Source organism: Amphiprion ocellaris, chromosome 14, assembly GCF_022539595.1.
Source record: "Amphiprion ocellaris isolate individual 3 ecotype Okinawa chromosome 14, ASM2253959v1, whole genome shotgun sequence".
Taxonomy (NCBI): domain Eukaryota; kingdom Metazoa; phylum Chordata; class Actinopteri; family Pomacentridae; genus Amphiprion; species Amphiprion ocellaris.
In genome coordinates this window covers 15,343,393-15,364,141 of record NC_072779.1, presented here as the reverse complement: position 1 = coordinate 15,364,141, position 20,749 = coordinate 15,343,393, and the positions used below count along the sequence as shown (strand labels likewise).

Here is a 20,749-nt window from a genome sequence, read left to right as displayed (position 1 = left end):
TGTATTGTGGTTCATTTTGAGTCAGAATGCAGTTAAATATAGTTCGCCCTTCGTGAGTGACAGAAAAGGAAGCCAGCTGGTGTCAAAAGTAGCGTCAAGTGGATGTAATCTAATGTAATCTCATTCACCGTAATCCTCACAGCCTACAGCACCAGTCAGAGTCATACAGTCCATAGTGGACACCAGTCTGTGCACATGGTAACTAAAATCCAAATAGGTCTCTATATGAAATGATAACCACATTTTAAAGGGAAATCTGTGCTGAAACCTGCATGTTGTGAAGATGTCACCATGAACACGTCATTCACTTCCATAGATCACAGGTCAAAGTTCTCTAATGGATTATGTAACAGATAGCAGTTCAATCATATCATACATACAGTTTGGCCCAATATCAAAAATCCTCAGTGAATCCTGTTTAGTTTTTTGAATTATTATTCTTGTTTTGAGTTGCTTTAATATAGTCTGCCCCCGACTGCTTGACAAGATTGAAGGTGAAGTGTACTTCCGCTCACTGACCTTCTCCTGTCTCCTCTACACTCCAGGGCTTCAGGCTCTATCCTTATCTCTCTATTCTACACCGTCTCCTACCTCAGAAAGAAGGGAGAGTGAAGCAGGAAAGTGGAGAGAGCCAGGATTACACAGCATTAGGGGTATTTGTGGGTTTAAAATAGTTTGATCAAGAGTAGCACAGGTGACTGAAACTTGCTCCACCGTTCTCACCCTGAACGCTCCGCAGCACTGCTTTCTGATGTTTAACCTATAAGACTGAATATATTCTTACAGCTAAAGAGCGATTTCAAGTGGGGGATGCTTTGTATTTGGGTTCAAAAAGCTGTTCAGGATGCCACTTGGCTTTTTCTACAAAGTGAAAACCGCATCACATGCAGCAGATAAAGATTAGTCTGCAGCAGAGCACTGGAACCTCTGCTGGTTGGTGGATAACATTACAACACTTCAGTGGTGTGTAAATGTCAGAGTTATCATATTACTGGAACACATTATGTTACAAAATACGCAACTGGATTCTCTCTCTTTTGTAAACAGGTATTTAATCATTCTGAGCATGATAAAAAAAAAATTCCAATGTGTGTAAAACTGACAAAATAATGCTCGACACAGCTCTTACTGTAAAACACCATATTGTCCTTTGTTCAGCTCATATTGATTTTTTTTGTGTAATACCTCTTTGATTAGAATTGATTGGTCCCATGGAGATTTTGGGCTGCAAGGCATTTACATCTGTCTGGTAATGAGGTAGCATACTAAATCATCAAGCATTAACTACACTCAGAACTGCAGTAATTTTCAGTATAGGAAAAAATAATTGCAATTACATATGGGTGGGTGCAGGCACAAAAAACATGATCCCATATTTTCTGATACACTCCAAGATTACCTCCTCTTGGACATGTTGCAGCACAGGTGATTGTATTCATTGTATTCACGCTACTGTGCCCACATGCTTAAATAATTCACAGTCTAAATACATTATCAGCTGCCTCTAAGGTGAGCAGAAATTGAGACATAATTTCATAAAATCTGATGAGGAATGTCAGGCGGAAACTGACTTTTTATGTCAGTTGTTTGTTGAAAACAGCACTTTGGTCGGCAGGGACAGCATGGCACATGTAAGTTTTGGCTAAAAGAAAAAAATCAAGTCCATTCATGTTTCCTTGACAAGTTTAGACCTTGTTTTTGCAGTAAAACTTGGTTTTCGAATGTGTAGTGCCGAGGATAGCACGAGGACAGTGCAAAACATGGTGAAACAGCAGCAGAGGCTGGATGTCCAGTCTGATAGTCGCCTTTCTTATGGCAAGTCCAGCATGCCATTTTCCTCTAGGGCTTTCTGTGTCCTGTTATAAACCTCCTCAATAGCCTCAACCACTCTGGTCAGCATTGTGCTCAGCTGGTCCTGGTTCTGCACACACACCAGCCTGAAGAAGAAACCCCGCTCTGGCATGGCTATGAAGGCCAGCTCTGCAGCCCTGCGGACAAACCAGGTGTGGTAGTTGGCCAGGGTTCTCTGGTAGGCCTCGCGGCACAGCTCTGAGGGGCTCCTGAGCCGGCCGGCCACCGGCGTCTCAGCCAGCTTCTCCAGGAAGAGCTTCAGCCAAAGCAGAGCGCGATGAAGCCGCAGGAGAGTCCTGCATCCAGAGTCCGTCTGGTGGTGAAAGTCCACCAGGCCTCGGTTCAGCTCCACCCAGATCATGGAGCGCACAGAGTGGTAAGCACTAGCATGCCCTGAGGCCTCTGCGTTATTCTTTGTCCCAACATCTGTGTTCCCAGAGTTTATCGAGTGTACATCTGGGCTTAGCTCTGCTTCGGGGTTCTCCTCGGCCAGCAGGGCCAGTTGGCGGATCACAGATGTCTTAGTCTCTATCTCTTTAGATATCAGTCCCACCATTGGACCGAGAGATTCCATGAACCTGTGGGAGCAACACAGAACAGGATGACTACGCTTGCAGAGTGCAGATTCTGAGCCATAAATGCCTTCACCTTCTCTGGTGGCTGTAAACGAATCTATCTCTCTCACTGCTTTATCTTACTTCACAAGCTCATCCCAGCTGGACAGATAGGGTTGCAGCAGCACGTCGGAGCTGTAAGCCGGTGCAGCCAGCAGGTGGGTAAGCAGCATCGACACCTGGAAGGTCTGACCGGGGCACCCCTCCAGGATGCGGGGGCCCTCAGCTGCATCAGCCCCGCTGCTGTTGGACAGCTGGTGGAACTGTTAGTGGGGGATGGGAGGTGTGTAAATGTGGGGGCAATCAACAAGGGACAAAGGCAGGAAGAATGTGGATGAGATTCATTCAAATTGCCCATCTGCTTCCTAGCGTCATCCATGTAATGTGCAAGTAATGTCATTATTGCCTCATAATTTGCTTGTCCTCTTACCTTATTCACTTGATTATAACCTTTTAAGCAAGTATCCCAGTGGTAATCCAAACCTCCCTCTGCAGGGAGACAGTAGGAAGAGGAACAAGAGACAATACTGCAGTTAGTTTTTGCACAGATTACAGAGCAACATTATTATTTCATTGGAGCTGTGTTTTGCACCATATGGCACACGTCAGTCTAATATACACGTGTTTTTAGCTCTGTTTTAGGTCTCTACAAGCTCCTGAGGGAGAAATCTGGCTATTCAGCTGCTAAATGCACCACTATGTTCAGCAGCTCGTCACCAGCTGTGTTTGGGTGCTGTTTGGAAGAAATCAGTGTAAAGTGTTTTCTAAATTTTTTTAGAGCTTTTCTTTGAGAACAACAAGACAAGAGCAGAAAGAGCGAAGTATAATGATAAAGCTGTGGTCTGGACAGCTAAAAAATGAGCTGAAATTCAATTTAAAGCTCTGTAAAGCTGAGGGAAACTGCATTTTCATGTGATAATTCTCTGTACATTCATACTCTTTTTACATTGTTGATTTTATATAATATACATTTTTTACAGCCCCTTGAAAATCACATGAGAGCATCCTTTTTCATGATTATCCAGCACTGTCATCTGACAGATCTGTTATCCTGTTGTAACATGAGACTGATTATGATGAGGCTGTCTCTCTGTGTTCTTATGTTCTCAACTATTTCCACTGAGCTTTTAAAACATACTGTACAGTATATAAAAGCAAGCATTCTTAATGCCGCAAATACCATGTAGATCAAGTGTGATATGGAGTTTTAATCCATTTCAAGCATGTTCCAAAGCTGAGACAAGGCAAACCCTGTCATCTTAATTGACATCCACATGACATACGCTGAGGATGTCAATTAGGAATAATTTTAAACCCTAGCAGATTTACATGCCTCAATGTGTAGTCACAAGATCCATACAGAGAACATGATTATTATATCAAGTTAACAGTATAAGCTGCAGTTATAGAAATAACTCGTAAATTAAAGTCTGTCTCCACGGCTGGACTGAATACCCTCAAATCTGAATCAAGGCCTTTAATTTGTGAATTTGTGGGCTCCTCTATTTCCCAGCATGCCTTTGAATAGTATAGTCACCAGATAAGAGGCCTCATCTGTGGTATGCCTGAGGGAAATCAAAATATGCTTTTGTTTTATTTGGGACCTCTGGGCATTCCCTCGGAGGCCCCTGTGGGTCTCCAGTCCTACTCTTAGGCAACCAGTGTACGTGACCACCTCACAAACGAAAGCCACAAACACCGACAGTAATATCAGTAACACCTGTGACCGCAGCGGCCGGTTAATAAGTCACTGTATCATCAGCAGAAACACCCCAGAAGATGAGCCAGGAAACATTCAGCTGAACTTGTGAGCATCTGGTGAGATAGCGCAGCTGGTGAACAACTGAACTCCCTCGGTTCAAATTAAACACAGCTGTCAGGAATGTATTTCTAACTTGTCAGTGACCTACTGTACGTGGTGCCAAAAATGTCAAGAAGGATGTGAAGTCACTCCAGACTAAGAGCCAAATCTAAATTTAAGTTTCCTAACTGAGTTACTATGAAAATGCAGAGGTGGCTGTTCATGCTTCAGTCTGCTGCAGCAGCACACTGAAATTAATCCAGAGTAAAGAAATACAGCACATGCCTGCAGTTTTCTGGAATGCTCACTTTGAAACACAGTTTTCGCGTAGAGATTCGTTTATTAAGTTTCTTGTCGACTTTAAGATTTCAAAAGGCAGAGAAGACAGGGCCATTAGTAATTTATTTCCATAGTGAATGACTTTTTCTTTTTTTAAACTTATGAAGTAATGTTTTATAGACATTCCGATGTTATTACACCTCAAGCATCTATGACCACAGCAGAAGATAAAATGGTACTTTTGTGTGTTCTAAGACAAAAGCTAATCTGATATGACTTGCCTAAAATAATAAGAGTCATATATCATCTAACAGTCCAAAAACATGTCAGATCCCACAAAATAATATTTATGTGATGTTAAAATTACTTTTGGGGATAGAAAAGAAGCATAAAGCAGTGAGACCACCATGCTTGACTCTGCAGTCATCTCACCATGTGACACATTCCTGATCTGGAGCAAACGAATTCTAAACAAGGGAGGGATTGTATAGATTAATGGTACAACACAGAAACCCACACACACACACACACAGAAATACTCACGTAGCCACAGTGAGCCGAGGAACAGCAGCAGGACTAAGATAGCTGCAGCAGCTTTACTCTTTACACCCATACTCAAGTCCAGTTTGGGGTCCGTCGGTCCTCCTCTGGTCCTTCTCTCTGTCTTTTTATCTTTTAATTCCACTGTGTCTCACATGAATGCTGGTCCCTTTGCACTGGCTGTCACCACAATTACTCTCCACCAGACCCCTGCCTCTGACTCCCCCTGTCCTCTCAAATCCTTCATACTCCTCCCCAAAACCCCAGATAAAAACTCTTGTCCACCATTATACCTCAAAGGGCCTCTATCAATGTTTAACTCTGTTGTTTCTGTCTGTTTGAGCTGCTGCTGCTCCCTCCTCACACTCTCTGGCCTGCGCTTTTTTTTTTTTTTGTTGCTATTCTGTGACTTTCTTGAAATCTTCCTCCTGCCCTGCCTTTGTTGCTGACTGATTTTTGGAGCTGCCTGTCTCTTATTGTGTTGCTCAATCTGAGAGTCCAGAGATCAGCTGAGTGCAGCCACGAGCTGATAAAGCAGAGTCTGCTAGCTCGCCCGCCGGTAACCTCCTTCCTCCAAGATTCATCTTCTATATATGCACTATATTCCCAGTCAGCTCGAGTAAACACTTGCTCCCTGGCCTCTCCTCCCACCCACCACCCTTCCTCCTCCCTCTGCCGTCCCCTCCCTCACTCTCTAACTCATTCACACAGACCATTAGGGGCACCACCACAACCACACGTTACAACAGTGCTGACACACAATTCTACAAACATGACGGTTTATGAGAGCTTAACATTAATAATTCATCTCTGCGCTAATTCATGGCAGCCTCCAGTGAACCTCTGTAGTGATTCAAATGTGAAATAAAACAAAATATCAACAGAGAAAGAGATGTGATACAAAACGCATGCTTGTCAATGAAACAGAAAGTATATGGTATATAACCCATTTTTTTCTTTTCCATGAGCAAGATGAAAATAATCTTCAGCGCCTTTAAATGCTGTACATGGAAACAAATAATTGCCTTTGGCAACATAGTAGTCTTCTACTGTATGCATCACTGAGTAGGAATGTTATTTTGTTCGCACTTTGTATAGATAAAGTAGTATGATAATTATTGTGTAATTAATTATTTCAATGATTTCAAGACATATCGTAAAGCAGAGTCATAGCAGACTCTCACTGAGCTTATCCCAGCTGAGATGGCAAAAAACAACAGTTGCGTCCATTCATGCTAATCTAATTCTAGATATGACAAAGACTCATACAGCTCAGAAAAACATGAATCTGCTTTGGAAAAAAAAAAGAATTTCTGTCTTTGTCACCATTTCTGTTACAAAAGTTTAATTCTCATTCTATTAATGATGGTATTTTGAAATTCTAAATGCATGTTCTTCAATTTTTCATTTAGTCAGTGAGGTCTAAAGTCTGACCAGTAAATGACAGTAAATCAGCACGTCCGATGGTGGCTCATAAAGGGTGTTCTCATGATTATCACCTCTGATAGTGATAGTCATGAGAAACCCAATGATTGGTCTCTATCTGTGGGTCCGCTGCTGCTGCTGCTGCTGCTGCTGCTGCTGTGGGGGAGGTGAACAGACATTGAACTCCACACTCGAGCCAAACCACATGTGAGCTCATGAAGAGGGACTTAACAATGGTATTTTTCTGCAGAGGAGCGGGAAAAAAAAGTGAAAGCAGGGGCATTCATTGCTGGGCTGGGAGGGGGGCTGGTCATGGGGCTTTTATTCTGTGCAACCAATGGATGATCCCATCTGAAATAGGCGAGGGGAGGCCGAATCTCTGGGAAAACGTGTGAGCCATTCAGAAAACATGAACTGTTTGACTTCACACAGCTGGGACTCTCTAATTAAACAATAACATACAGTTTGAAATAGATATGGTTGTCAGAGTTTTATGTTTGTTTGAGCCAAAGAGGAGTCAGTTGTTAATTCCTAACATGAACATAAAATGCCGGTAGATTAGAACATATGGAATGAATTCACACTGTGCGAGTGTGTTTAAGCATGGAGGCTCAGTAGGAAAAAAGAGGTATTTTTGTCACTGTCAAATACCACCACGTGGATTTTCCACTGAAGTTGCTGTGCAGCATTACTGGGCTGAGCACCACATGTGGAGAGTCAAAACATTTAACCGCAGCAGTAGGATTACTCATGGAAGTTTGGCTGTTTGTTAAAATTGTCCCAGGCTTCACCAAGAGTATTAAGTTTTAACTTAAACAGAGCAAATGTCTCCAGGGCTGCATGATCGAATGCAATGACAACAGTACAGACATTTGAAAGCCAACAAACAAAAAAAATGATCCATCATGGCTATTGATTCTTGTGGATTTGACCTCTAATGGGTTGTGGGCTGAGCACAAGAAGCATTACAAGATTCATTTGAACCCCTGAGCAAATGTTTCATTTGTTATAGAGAAGGGATGTTTGCAAATGGCTCCTTGTAAAATAAAGAGCAGACTTTCAAGTCCTCGCATACATAGCCCTTAATGACCAAGCTCCATCTGATCTTAAAAGACCTCATAGCAGCCTATTATCCCAATAGAGAACTTTGCTCTCAGAGTGCAGGCTTATTTGTGGTTCTCAGAGTTTCCAGGCAGAACTTCAGCTATCAGGCTTGTTTACTATAAAACCAGCTCCTAAATTTACTTTTTAATGAAGATGAGTTGACAAACTGACCCAAAAATATTTGGAAAAAAGTCTGAACTTCTGGTAAGATTGTGTCAAACTCAATTCAAGAAGGATGCAAAGTCACTATGGACTAACAGATTACTGGATAACTGGCTGGATTACTATGAGAAGGTAGAGGTGGCAGTTCATGAGTCCATTTGAAAACCAGCATTAGCACTTTAATTCCATTGTTTTGGGTTCGAGGGGCAGATACCTTCTCTACTCTTAAGATCAAGCTTCATACCTTCTTTTTGGTAAAGCTTATAGTTAGAGCTGCTCAGAATCACCTGATCCATCCTTTAGTCATGCTGCTATAGAGTTCCCACAATGCACTGAGCACCTCTCCTGGGCTCCCCTCTTCTTCTCTCTCCGTACATTTATATGCCACCATGACATACCACTAACGTTGTGTCCTCTCTCTCTCCTGTAGTTCGTGTTTTGTCCGCTGTGCCAGTATCTCTTACTTCATGTTTCTGGTCTCAGGTTAATGACCTCACCAGCCTCTCCACTGTTTATGCTCTTTTGCTTGTTCTCTGTCTGTTTCTTTCTGCTGTCCCTTTCTCTCTCCACTTTGCCCTCACCCCAACCAGTAGAGGCAGACAGCTGTCCTCATTGACCGTGGTTCTGTCAGAGGTCCTCTGTCTCTTCCCATTAAAAAGACGTTTTGTCTTCCCACTGTCACAAAGTGTTTGCTCAAAGGGAGTCATTGGATTTGTGAAGTGTCCTGAGATGGCTGGTGTTGTGAATTGGCACTGTATGAATGAAACTGAATTGAAACAGAATTAAATACGCTGGACAATTTACAGTATTTACTACTATGACTCAAACGGCACTGCCTATTTGAAAAATGTTGTCACTGCATGATCAGATTCAGCCCCTGGTCCAACCGTGAAAACTCTGCAGTGGTTTGAACCTCCTGCTTCACTGGATGTGACTATATTTACAACACTAGTTATAAAAACGGTTACACAGGCCTGCATGGCATTTTGTGGTGACTGGTCTCCATGTCAGTTATTTTAAAGAATCTAATCAGGTGTTGAGAGAAAACTCTTGGCTTAGCTGTAAAGAAGAGGGTAGAAAAAGCAAACTCTGGACTCTGCCCAGGCTGGTTATAGTGGGGAAACAGTAACCTAAAACAAACATACTGCTGGAAGGTTCCCCTGTTGTAAAATGTGCAGAAAATACTTGCCCCCATTCTTGTTTTGTTATGAACCTGTACTGCACATATATTTCCTTTCTGTGAGTAGAGGCGGCCTTGGATTTGAAGCTGGACAGCTCCGGCCCTTCTTCTGTCTCTGACTGTGAGACACATAATCTGCCTTCTAGAGGCTCCAGTTACCTTAAAGAAGCTCATCTCTGTTTCCCTAACTGTATATTTAGAAGTACATCACATACTGCGCAACTCACATGGCACATTCCAAAAATCAGTCCTGCTGCCCTTGTCACAGCAGAGACACACTACTTATATTACCCACAGGCTTAATTATAAAAGCAAATTTAGTCTCTGCATTCAAAGGAAATGAATAAAACTTGATAACAGTTGTCTCTGTTGTATGAGCTGTAGAAATAAAAAGAATGAGCTGACTTATCTCGATGCAGTTTCCAGCCTCTGTCGCCGTGCTTTTATGACTTTTATGAGCATTGTCTGCCTCCAGCCCACTAACCCCAGTGGTCTGCCGACAGTGTCTCACCGCTGAAGTCCTGCAGCTGAAGTAGTGTATTAATACCCTGGACACATAACAGAGAGAGAGCAGGTCTGCCGAGCCATTCACCTGTTCATCTTGCTGCACCCATGGGGTTTAACTATCTCCTTTTTCCTCTTATTTGACACGCACAAAATGAAAGATGAACGCAGGACAAAGTCAGTATCACCTTGATTCATTCTAAGGATGCAAAAAAGTTCACAGAGACAGACGGCTTGGGTTTCACTATTACCTATACTCTAAACATCTTATATATGACAGACCTTAACTGGCATCATCGCAGTTGCTATCTAATGTTGTGGTTGTTGCCTAATGATCATGATGATGATTATTGTGGATGACCAGAGTGTGACTTGAAGTCCTGGTTTAGTGCCTCCAGCTGCTGTGTAATCTGAGCCCCGGACAGCGACAGCCGGGGTGGGCGACAGTCGGGGTGTTTGGTAGGGAGAGATTTAGGGCTCTTCCTCTCTGTCTTTACTCTCGCTCTCGGTCTCGCCCTCTCTCAAACTTTATATTTAAATATAGTGCAGAGAGGAGCAGCGGAGGGGTCTTGGAACATGATGGCAGCACGCAGTTTTTGGATAATTTCTGGAGTCATAACTATTCTCGGGACTTTAATGGGTCTGGGTAAGTGGCGCAGTTGCAAACTTTTGGCACATCCACGCTGAATGGCAGGCTGTCTTCTTATGTAGGAGAATAATGTCTGTAATGCCTTCTGCCCGTCATGTGCAGGCAGGAGATCAGTGTTCAGAGACGACCAGCTCTACAACTGACTAGCAGTTGTAGAGCTGCTAAACATTTCTTAGATCTCATAAAAACTTGTAGAAACATACATGCTATAAATCATCACATTTGTATAGATGGCTTATCTAATTTTGGAAGTTAATTTTGTTGCACTGCTACTCTAAAATGGATTTCAATTATATCCATTAATAGTTACCTTAGAATTGTTGTCTGATTTGGCATTTTAGAATCTGTACAGTTTTTTTTTTTTTTAAGCCTTTATTATATAGGACAGTAAATGTGTGTAGAAGAGTGGGGGAATGACATGCAGTAAATTGCCATGGGCTGGATTCAAACCCATGACCGCTATGTCGGGTACTATAGCCCCTGTTTATGGGTTTTCCGCTCAGTCAGCTGAGCTATCTGGGTGCCTCCAAGTATCTGTAGAGTTGTATGACTTTTTAAAATTTGACGTTCAAGACTAACCACATACAAATCTTTAAAGGGTTTTGCCTCTACTCATATACAATAAGTGCACTTTTCTACATAAGAATTAATACTGGTGTTCACAGGGATCATCTGTTTCATAATCCGCAAACATACAATCGGACAAACACAACAAGTCAGTTGGCATCAGGAAAGCAGTCGGTCCTTAGTGCTTTGTCATGAGAGCAACAGCACTGAAGTGTGTGAAGCTGTTCTGGTTGACACAGATGGGCTTCTTCCACAAGAGGATAACAGTATGCTAGAAAACTAAAGTGAATCTTTAAAAAGTATATAATTTGGTGTTGCTTAAATCATCATTTTAATACATTTACCTGCTCGGGATGGAAAGCTATGATGAGTTGTTTTCAACAGTTGGGGGTAAATCCTTCTTGAGTCCATCTCCTTGGCAGAGGTCACTGCTGCAGTTAAAAAAGTTCCTCAGTGACAAGGTGCTGGCATGGACAGGAGTTGATATACGTACTGCAGGAAAGCAAACGTTGATGCTGGTGGACTGAGGACATACATCCAGGAGGAACAATACAAATGCTTTAGGACTAAAGGAACTTTATAATCAAATTGACATTATCACCATTTGTTCACTATAACATTTGGAACAACAGCTGAACGTACAGACTTGGTTTAAAGTGAAACTCAACACAAGTTTGACTCGAGGGAATAAAGCATGCTCCTATTTTGGCCTTTTTATTATGAGAACATGATGTACTGGACTGGAAAGGACCTGACTGATACCATAGCTGAGCTGCAGGGCTCAACTCCTCTTGGAGAGGATGCTTACTGGCTGATGGACAAGACACTTTCTTCTGTTCTTTTTGCAAGATCGTGTTAAAATTCTGTTGCTATTCATTCGTTTAAAATTACCCCATTTGGAAGTGTGCACATGACAGCAGGATACGGTCAGCTAGGATGAGTTTGGCTTGGATTTGCCCCAGTCAAACAGTGATGTCGCAATGTTTACCTGTATGTTGCTGTGACCTGTATGCTTCCTGCCTTTTTTTGTCACCCTGAAGGGTCAGTACACATAAAAACATTCTCTCATGATCTGACTGTTTTGCTCGGCCTCATGTCCCTTCAGTGGTCACCTGCAGGCTCCGGCTTCTTATCATCTGTCTTTGAGCAGCTTAAGACTCAGCTGCAGGAAGTGATAAGGTCAAAGCACTGACACTGAATATTACCTGGACTTTGCAAGCACATATTAATGTAACTGATCCTCATTAGTTGACTGATTGAACTGTATTTAGGTGCATGTTTCATATTGTGCAGCTCACGGGGTTCACTTATCTCTGTAAAACTGCAGATTGACACTACTCACTGTTTACTGTATGCAGAATATTTATTCTCTTTTTGTACATGAAAGTATGTAACATGAGCATCCATCATTAATTAATGAATGTTAAATTATAAATGTATTGCAACAGTCCCTCAGGCAGAATGTAGACTGTCATAAGCGCAGCATATAAACGTGCTATTAAATATCAAAGCCGTACAATGACTTTTTTTAACATATATATTTTATTTCAGAAGACAAAGCTGTTTACTTGCTGAATTTATACTCTCAAAACATTTCCTCTTCCTAATAAAAACAACCTTATTTGTTTTTTCTCCACCATAAAACTGGAGGGAAATTGTTCACAAATTCAAAGGCATAATATCTAGTGCAATATTTAACAATATTTAATAATTTAAACTTGACAAAGCCTTCGAGGATGAGACATGTCACCGCTGTCATTACACTGCCTGCTATGCAAATTGTCCCATGGGTGAATTACAGCTCGCAACTATGTGATGTATTTGCACCTGGACAGACCCAGGAAAGCATCTCTCAAGGGGGACGACATCTTTACTGCTTTGTAGTATGTGGTACTGTCACCATTTTTGCCTAATGATGATATTGATGATTATTGTAGATGACCTGAGTGTGACTTGAAGTACTGGTTTAGAGTTACCCAGCTGCTGCGTAATCGGAGATGTGGATAGTGACAGCTGGGAAGAGGCAAGGGGTTGGAAATAACCTCTGCCTTCCTCTCACTTAGTCTCTCTTGAACTTTGATCAGAAATGTAACATCACCACGGAGTACTACTGGCATTTAGTGCAGTTTTGAGGCTGGTTATTAGACTCTGAACTGTGGCAAATCTTCATGTATTGATCCATTTCTCAGTCCCATGCTTGTGTGTTTTTCTCAACACATGTGCACCCAAGCATGACACTATATATATATTTACTTCAAAAGCTGTTCAGGGATGTACTGTGGCATGAGCAACACCACATGGGCATCTTTTTAAAAGTCTGGCAATGACATGTAAATATAATGAAGTTAGTTGAATTGGTTTGGAGAGATTCAAAAACAACACAAGCAACATTTAGAATCTGGACTTTTAAATATGCAGCACATCTATAATTGTTGTCCCAATTCTGTTGAGAAGTTCAGTTGAATTTCCACAACATTTGATCAAAAACATGTAGGTGCAGAAGATGCAAATATATTTCAAGACTGAAAGAGAGAAGTTAACTGAAAGTGAAGATAGTTCTGAAGCCTTTTGGATAATATGAAGTGGAGTTGCTGCATTTAGTTACGCTTGTCCATGCTGGGTATTTATGAGAAAAACATGTAAAATGATTTCAATTTTGAGTTGATTGTGTCATGTTTATCTGGGACTTTTGGTTCTTCACTAACCTCGCTGACCCTCACTAACCTCACCTCCCTGGTGAGAGCTCCAAGTTCCTTATATTTTATCTGAAGGGAGGCAGATGGTGTCCTTGTTAACATGTGCTTCTGTTTACAAACAAAAAGAGCTCTTTTGCAGCTGCAGCACATTTTTCTACTCAATGTTAGCATGTGAATAGAAACTATTCAATAAACTTTGGACAGGATTACAAATGTAATATTTGTGATCACTGTGTCAGTATTAATCTTACCAGAGAGTATGCACATGTGGAAATTAACCAATTCAGATTTGTTTTTACCAGAGATAATGTAATAGCAATGCAAATATAAGTCACCAAACAGTTGTACTGAAGAATTTGTTGAACATTTACTGTTATTATAGCAACACTGGCCCCTATATGCTTCATAATATAGCAGGCAAAGGCTGTAGCAGCAAAACCTCTCAGCATAGTGGCCTGAGAAAGGAGGTTTAATCGTGTGAGTTAGAAAACAATTATAGTGCAATGCTAAAATAGGTCGGTTTCAATGAATTAACCTCAAAGTTTCACTTAAAGCAGAATCTAACTAGTTTTTGCCCATGTAATATTAATTAGACATATTTCCATGCATATGTTTCCTTCTATTTATCATCTTTTTCTTCATGCAGTGCAATGCAATGAGGAGTCACAGCTGATCAGCCACTTGTTCAAAGGCTACAACAAGAATATTCGGCCGGTGGTTCATCCTGAAGACAGAGTGCAGGTTCAGATCAAGCTGACCCTCACTAATCTTATTTCCCTGGTGAGAGCTCCATGTTCCTACTTTTTCAGACAAAGCATCTTTACACATTAAAGTATGCAAGCACCACCAAAGAGTGTAAATGTGTACGACAGTTTTATAACAGAACATATCATCAGTTCATTCTCACTTCCACATGACGATAGCACAAAACCTCGTTCTCTCTTGCAATTCAGTACAGTAATGGCTGTTCACTAACTAAGCAGTGCATGATCGATGCAGCTCAAACACAACTTCTTTGCTTATCTCACAGAATGAAAAGGAGGAGACTCTCACGACCAATGTGTGGATTGAGATTGTGAGTTGTTCCACTTTCACACTTATGATTTTGTTGTGTTTTTACAACTTCAGACAAGACTTTTGTAAAAGTTTCATTTTGCATGTAAGACATAGTCCTTTTCACCTAGTTAGCCCTCTGGTTGTTCCAGCTTTTAAAGTCACTGGTGACATTTCTCTCAAATGTCATCTGCAGCAATGGACAGATTATCGCCTTGCCTGGAACGCGTCTGACTATTATGGCATTAGTGTCATTCGTGTCCCATGCAACACTGTTTGGCTTCCTGATATAGTCCTTGAAAACAAGTAAGACCCTAAAAAGAGAAATTAAATCCACTTTTTTTTCCTTTTCTATGGTGTATAAGGTTTAGTGTTAACTGTTTTTGGTCTTTATCTTCTTTCTCTGCAGCATTGATGGCAAATTTGATGTGGCTTACTATGCCAACGTGTTGATCGACAGCAGTGGCTGGATGTATTGGCTGCCTCCCGCTATCTATCGCAGCACCTGCGCCATCGAGATCACCTACTTTCCATTTGATTATCAAAATTGCACCCTAGCATTCAGGTGTGGTATTATTCATAAATAATTCGAACAGTATGCATTGCATGTGAGTAAACCCCTGTGCACTTAAGTGTGAAGTGTTTCAAAACTGTATCACCTCATAGTAACTGCATCACTTGAGCCACATTACATAGGGCAGTCATGTATCTCTCTGCTAATTTCTCATCCACAAATTTCTTCAGATATTTTCTGTCATTATTTGGAGATTGTATTTTTTAGCTGCTCTTTAAAAAAAGAGGTTTTGTTTTTGACCTTTCTCTTTAAAGTGCTCCAAAGGTATTTTACTGGATTCACGCCAGGCAACATATTCAGCCAGATCAACTCATGTGATTTTGGCAGTGTGCTTTGGATCATTCTAATGTGGGAACATTTCTTTTCTGCCAAGATTTTGCAGTCTTGAAATCATCTTGTCGGCCAGTACATCCAAGTGTCACTAAGTGTCGTCTCGGGAGACCCATTTGCACTCATGCAGCCTCACATCATCGCAATCCTATTTCTGTGTTTCACTGTCAGGACTATGCCTTCAATGTGATAGTCCTGGCCAAGCTCACACCAAACATACTGGACCCAGCTGAGCTGAACAAATTCATCTTGGTTTTATCTGACCACAGGATGTACTCCCAATATTCATTTGGCCTCTTTTTATGTTCTTTAGCAGGCTTGTATTTTCAAAATAGTATTTGTTTTTGATTGTTCAGAAGAGGAAATACTCTACTTATCAATAACGTGATTTTACGCAGGAGCGTTCTCCCTTCTGTTGCATAGGGAACACCTCATTTATTATTTTTTTTTCCTGTTCTATTCTGTCCCCATAACTGCAGATCCCAGACATACAGTGCCAATGAAGTGGACCTTATCTTGGCTGTTGGTGAAACTGGGGACACTATTGAATGGGTGGACATCGACCCTGAGGCTTTCACAGGTGCAGTACATACAAAGTTGAAGCTCCAATATTCAAAACACGTAAATCCTCTCTGGCTTATTACTTTTTCACTCTTTAGAGAATGGTGAATGGGCCATTGTGCATCGTCCAGCAAGGAAGATGATCAACACAAGGTATTCCCCTGATGACCTGGAGTATCAAGAGATCACATTCAACCTGATCATCCAGCGGAAGCCCCTCTTCTACATCATCAACATCATCCTGCCCTGCTCCCTCATCTCCTCACTGGTCGTCCTGGCCTACTTTCTACCTGCACAAGGTCAGTAGGGCCATTGTTTGAGTTTTTACATCAGCTATTATTACCAGAAGTACTTTTAAGCAGTGCAATAATACAAAGCTGTATAATAATGTGATATACCAGGACATAAAACAAAATAATTTTTTTTTTTTTTTTTGCTTTGATACGATTTTAAAAAAACTCAAAAGTATTTATGGAACTGCTGTACAATTAGAATAGCAGACCATAAAACACAAGACTAGAAGACATATCTAAGTAAAAAAAAAACTATGACATATTGAGGATAAAAAGCGACATCACACTAAATGATGGAGTTAGGGTATTAAGCTCTACTTGAATTGAAAGGCAATAAACAAAAAAGGACCAGAATTTAGATTTATTTTGGCTTTGTTATATAAGCGTTAAAACAGAGCTCACTTGAGGAGGTTCTAAACTTAGATTCAATCCTAAAATTATGTGCTTTCTCCAGAAAAAGTCCTTGCTAAATCCATCCCTGAAGAGAGACATTATTGTATATAACTACTGTAGATATGAAGCCCTCTAAAATACCTAACGTTGCATTATTTGCTGTATGGATATCATTTTTAAAGTTATTATTACTTGGTGTGGTCATGCATCTCCTGAATCTCTTTCATCCAATCACAGCTGGAGGACAGAAGCTGACTGTGTCCATTTCTGTCTTGCTGGCTCAGACTGTCTTCCTCTTTCTTATTGCTCAGAAGATCCCTGAGACCTCTCTTTCTGTCCCTCTCATCGGCAAGTGAGTCAGTGTGTGTTCTCTGCTGACCTCTGCTGGTTTTATTTTGCTTTGATCCCAACAGTTGAGCCTTCCCTCCCAACGCTTCTCTAATGTCTTCCCCAGGTACCTGATCTTTGTGATGTGCGTCACCACTCTGATTGCTACTAATCAAATTGTAGTGCTGAACTTCTCGTTGCGCAGCCCCAGCACTCATACTATGTCCCATACCGTCAAGCATGTAAGTGCCACCTAGTCAGATTTCTCGATTCAAGAGCTACTTTTGGTGAACTGTATCCTTTCTGCCTCCTCTTGCAGTTGTTCCTGGAAATGGTACCTCGTTTCCTAGGCATGTCTCCACTGGTGGATGAGAGTGAGGTGATGACAGAAGTAAACGGGGTGAGGGAGAGGCGGCGCAGCTCCTTTGGCCTCATGCAGAGAGCAGAGGAATATGTAATGAAGCAACCTCGCAGTGAAATGATGTTTGACAAACAAAGAGAGAGGCATGGTCTCACACGATCAATAGGTGAGTCAGCACAAAGTCTGTCACGCATTTCAGCTCAAGTACTTGTTTGAATATTGCGGTGGAAAGTTTTTCTGCCTCATTCATTCAACTGAGTCAGTGATGTTCAGTCCACTTGTAGGTTTATTGCACACTATGCAGAGAGTGCAACCAAATCGATCTGGTCTCAAGAGCAGCTTAACACTGCAGCAAATGGCATTGTCTTGAACACATTGTTTTTACCCTGCCCAACATGTGTCATGGTTACACCAATGTCTCATAATCGCCCGATTCTCTCTTCCTGTTCAGGAGCCGCATGTCAAGTTTACATCAAAAACTTATACAGTCTCTGGTCAGGCTATCTTGTGCCCTGAACATTATGCCTTTTTTTTTTTTTTTTTTTTTAACTTTTTGATCATCAAACAAGATTATATGTTTTGTTTTTTTTTAAAAACTAAACACTACACGTCATTACAAATACACCATCCCCACCCTGAAGCATGCAAAGGAAGAGGGTAAAATAAAGGCAGCAAAAACATAGGGAAATCCAGGAGGACAACCTGATGCAGTGGTAAAGAGAGCAGTGTCTTAGGAGAAGATTTGTCCAGCAAGACAACGGCCTGAGCTATACAGTCAAAGCTATATGGGAATGATGAGAATTATGCAATCACTTGTTTTATATTTTAGATTTCTAATTCATTACCATTACTTTGTAAAAGTCTGTTTTCACTTTGACATGAGTGTTTTCTGTAAGTTCTTGTCAAAAGGGCCCAATTATATTAAACATGATTCCACATTAAAAAGCAATTAAAGTGGAACACCTCCAAGTTGGGTGAATGCTTATTCTCGGCACTGAATATTTACCTGATGAGATAATATACTTACTATATATATATACATATATAATTTTTCACATTGCATGTCATTTAATGGCCTTTTTGTTGCCTCACTGCCATCACATATACCTCTATGTACCTCAAGTAATGCTGCGTACTATAATACTGTCAGTGTCTTCTTTCCCGCAGTGGACAATATAGATGTCAGCAGCACAGCCAATCTGTACAAGAGTTTGGCCCAAGCTGCACCTGAGATTAAGCAATGTGTGGATGCCTGCAACTTCATTGCTGAGAGCACGAGACAACAAAATAACATCGGCTCTGTAAGTGTTCTTCTACCGTTTTGTGCACAATTTCAATTATGCTTTGTTCGATTGTATTTATTCAATGTTTCAAAGTATATATTTATTTTAAATCTTTTTTGATTTTCTTTTCAAACCAAGGAAATTGAAAGCTGGGTCCTGATTGGGAAGATGATTGACAAGGTGTGTTTCTGGGCTGCCATTCTCCTCTTCATCATCGGCACTGTGGGGATCTTCTTAACAGGACACTTCAACCAGGCCCCAGACTTTCCATTTCCTGGGCAGAGCAAAAAATATGCCCCAAGTTAAAAACAAAAATGGATTTAAACAAATTGTTTTGCTCTGCTGGGACCTTTCAAAGGTTCATTGTGCCTCATAATGGTGAGTAGTGTCGCTCACTGAGACTTCCAGGCTAAGGGTTGAGTTCTGTCTTTGAGGCAGGATTTATATTTACCACCCAGACTTACCTCTATCAACACTTCTCAAGCAGCCGAGAGGTTTCAAACTTGCAACTTAGTTCTAAGTTTGTCAGCTGGGTGTAAGTTCTTAGGATGCATTTATTAATCGACTGGTTGGGTCTAGTTTAAAAAGTTGTGTTTTAAGTCAACATAGCAATAATCATCATCATAAATATCATATTAAATACAATTATTTTTGGTTTGTTTTGTGGTATATATGACTCAGCTGTGTGCGTTTAGATAAGTCCTGACTTCAGGTCATAGATGCATTTGAAGACTGAACCATGCTGAGAGAATTCCTTGCACTGCAGCACAGAACTTCTCAACTCAAAACTGCTACAAGACTGTTTTTATATGGAGTCATATACACTGTGTGTACTGTGTGTATTAAAAAAAAAATCATCAAGTGATTTTATTGACATGCTGCCCATCATCCATGGGTTCATAACAACCATCCATGTATCACAATGAAAAACAGTGTCTAAAGTCTGGATACCGTGCATGTACAATGTCTTATGGGAAGAAACTGTGCATGTAACATGAGCCAGGAATCTCTGAGTTAAAGCCTTATTCTTCTTATTATGACTTATTTATTAGGAAGTGTTGTTTGAGGTAAATGGCTTAGTGGGATATTGTCTTGATATCATTGTGCCATGTTTTTTTAAAAATAAATTCCTTATTTTGTCCATTATGACTTGTTTATTCAGTTTATTGCAAACTGTGAATTGTGCAAATTGACACCTGAAATGAATGTCACAGCAAGCTTATGTGAAATTTCATACATCTGATTTGGGCATATACATTTCTTAAATGTTCCAAAGGACAGAAAACTGTGATTAAAGGTGTCAAATATATTAAAACTTACAGAAACAATTCGCAAAATAAATTCACCTGTTTTCTGTGCTTAATAATTGTGCATTGTGCTGATTCTCTTCTAGTTGTGTGATGGTGGGAATTCTGAAAAGTGCAGTGTACTGTATTCTCATGGAAAAAAACAAAGGAACACACGCATTTAATAAATTAAACCTCTTTAATTAGATAATTTTTAATCATATATATATATATATATATATATATATATATATATATATATATATATATATATATATATATATATATATATATATATATATATATATATATATCAAATAAATGCATCTCAAATATATTTCATTTTAAGAGCAATGAAACTTATTTTAACTTATTTAAAATCTAGATTTTCCCCCTCCAAAATCAGCTTGCTCAGTCCTATTCATGTACCCCTGTCAAGTACTTTTTAAATACCAAAGTAGTGTTTTGGTGTAGTTTATAGAGTGTGTAGCGTGGTTGAACACCTCCATGTGGTGTTAAGCTATACTACACTGAAGTAGACTGGGCTAATTTCTTAATAACAGCGCCACTCCAAACCAGCTGGTTTAAATATAATAAGGGCCTCAATCTTTCACCACATTTCTCAACCGTATCTGATCATTTGCATCTGATGAAAAGCGTAACAGATATAAAGAAGGGACTTAAAAATAACACAACCCCACTTCATTGTGTAGGGAAATGTAGGAAAAGCACTGGTGATTACAATAAACCAACATAACATTCTAACATTACCAGAAATACACAGTCTCAGGGATTAGTTTACTCAGTAAGCTGGATTTAGACAGCTTATAGCAAGTAGAGTCCAGCGCTGTACTATCAGGCAACATTAATGCAATCAAGAAACAAACACGCAACTGTCGCATTATCAGTATATTTT

The 20,749-nt window shown here is 40.5% G+C and overlaps 2 protein-coding genes across 2 annotated transcripts; one reads left to right on the top strand and one right to left on the bottom strand.

Moving 5' to 3' along the window:
- Positions 1 to 1,033: 1,033 nt before the first annotated feature.
- On the bottom strand, positions 1,034 to 5,683 carry gltpd2b (glycolipid transfer protein domain containing 2b). Its single transcript, XM_023284031.3, has 4 exons — positions 5,089 to 5,683; positions 2,896 to 2,954; positions 2,550 to 2,728; positions 1,034 to 2,429 (listed from the first exon to the last, which is right to left on the bottom strand). The coding sequence occupies exons 1-4, from the start codon at positions 5,156 to 5,158 to the stop codon at positions 1,811 to 1,813; spliced, it is 927 nt and encodes a 308-aa protein (XP_023139799.1). The 5' UTR covers positions 5,159 to 5,683; the 3' UTR covers positions 1,034 to 1,810.
- A 4,217-nt stretch (positions 5,684 to 9,900) lies between these two features.
- chrne (cholinergic receptor, nicotinic, epsilon) lies at positions 9,901 to 19,693 on the top strand. The gene is made up of 12 exons (XM_023284025.3): positions 9,901 to 10,106; positions 14,019 to 14,152; positions 14,403 to 14,447; positions 14,622 to 14,731; positions 14,835 to 14,990; positions 15,809 to 15,909; positions 15,989 to 16,189; positions 16,814 to 16,928; positions 17,031 to 17,145; positions 17,223 to 17,430; positions 18,432 to 18,565; positions 18,686 to 19,693. The coding sequence occupies exons 1-12, from the start codon at positions 10,037 to 10,039 to the stop codon at positions 18,851 to 18,853; spliced, it is 1,557 nt and encodes a 518-aa protein (XP_023139793.1). The 5' UTR covers positions 9,901 to 10,036; the 3' UTR covers positions 18,854 to 19,693.
- The last annotated feature ends 1,056 nt before the right edge of the window (positions 19,694 to 20,749 follow it).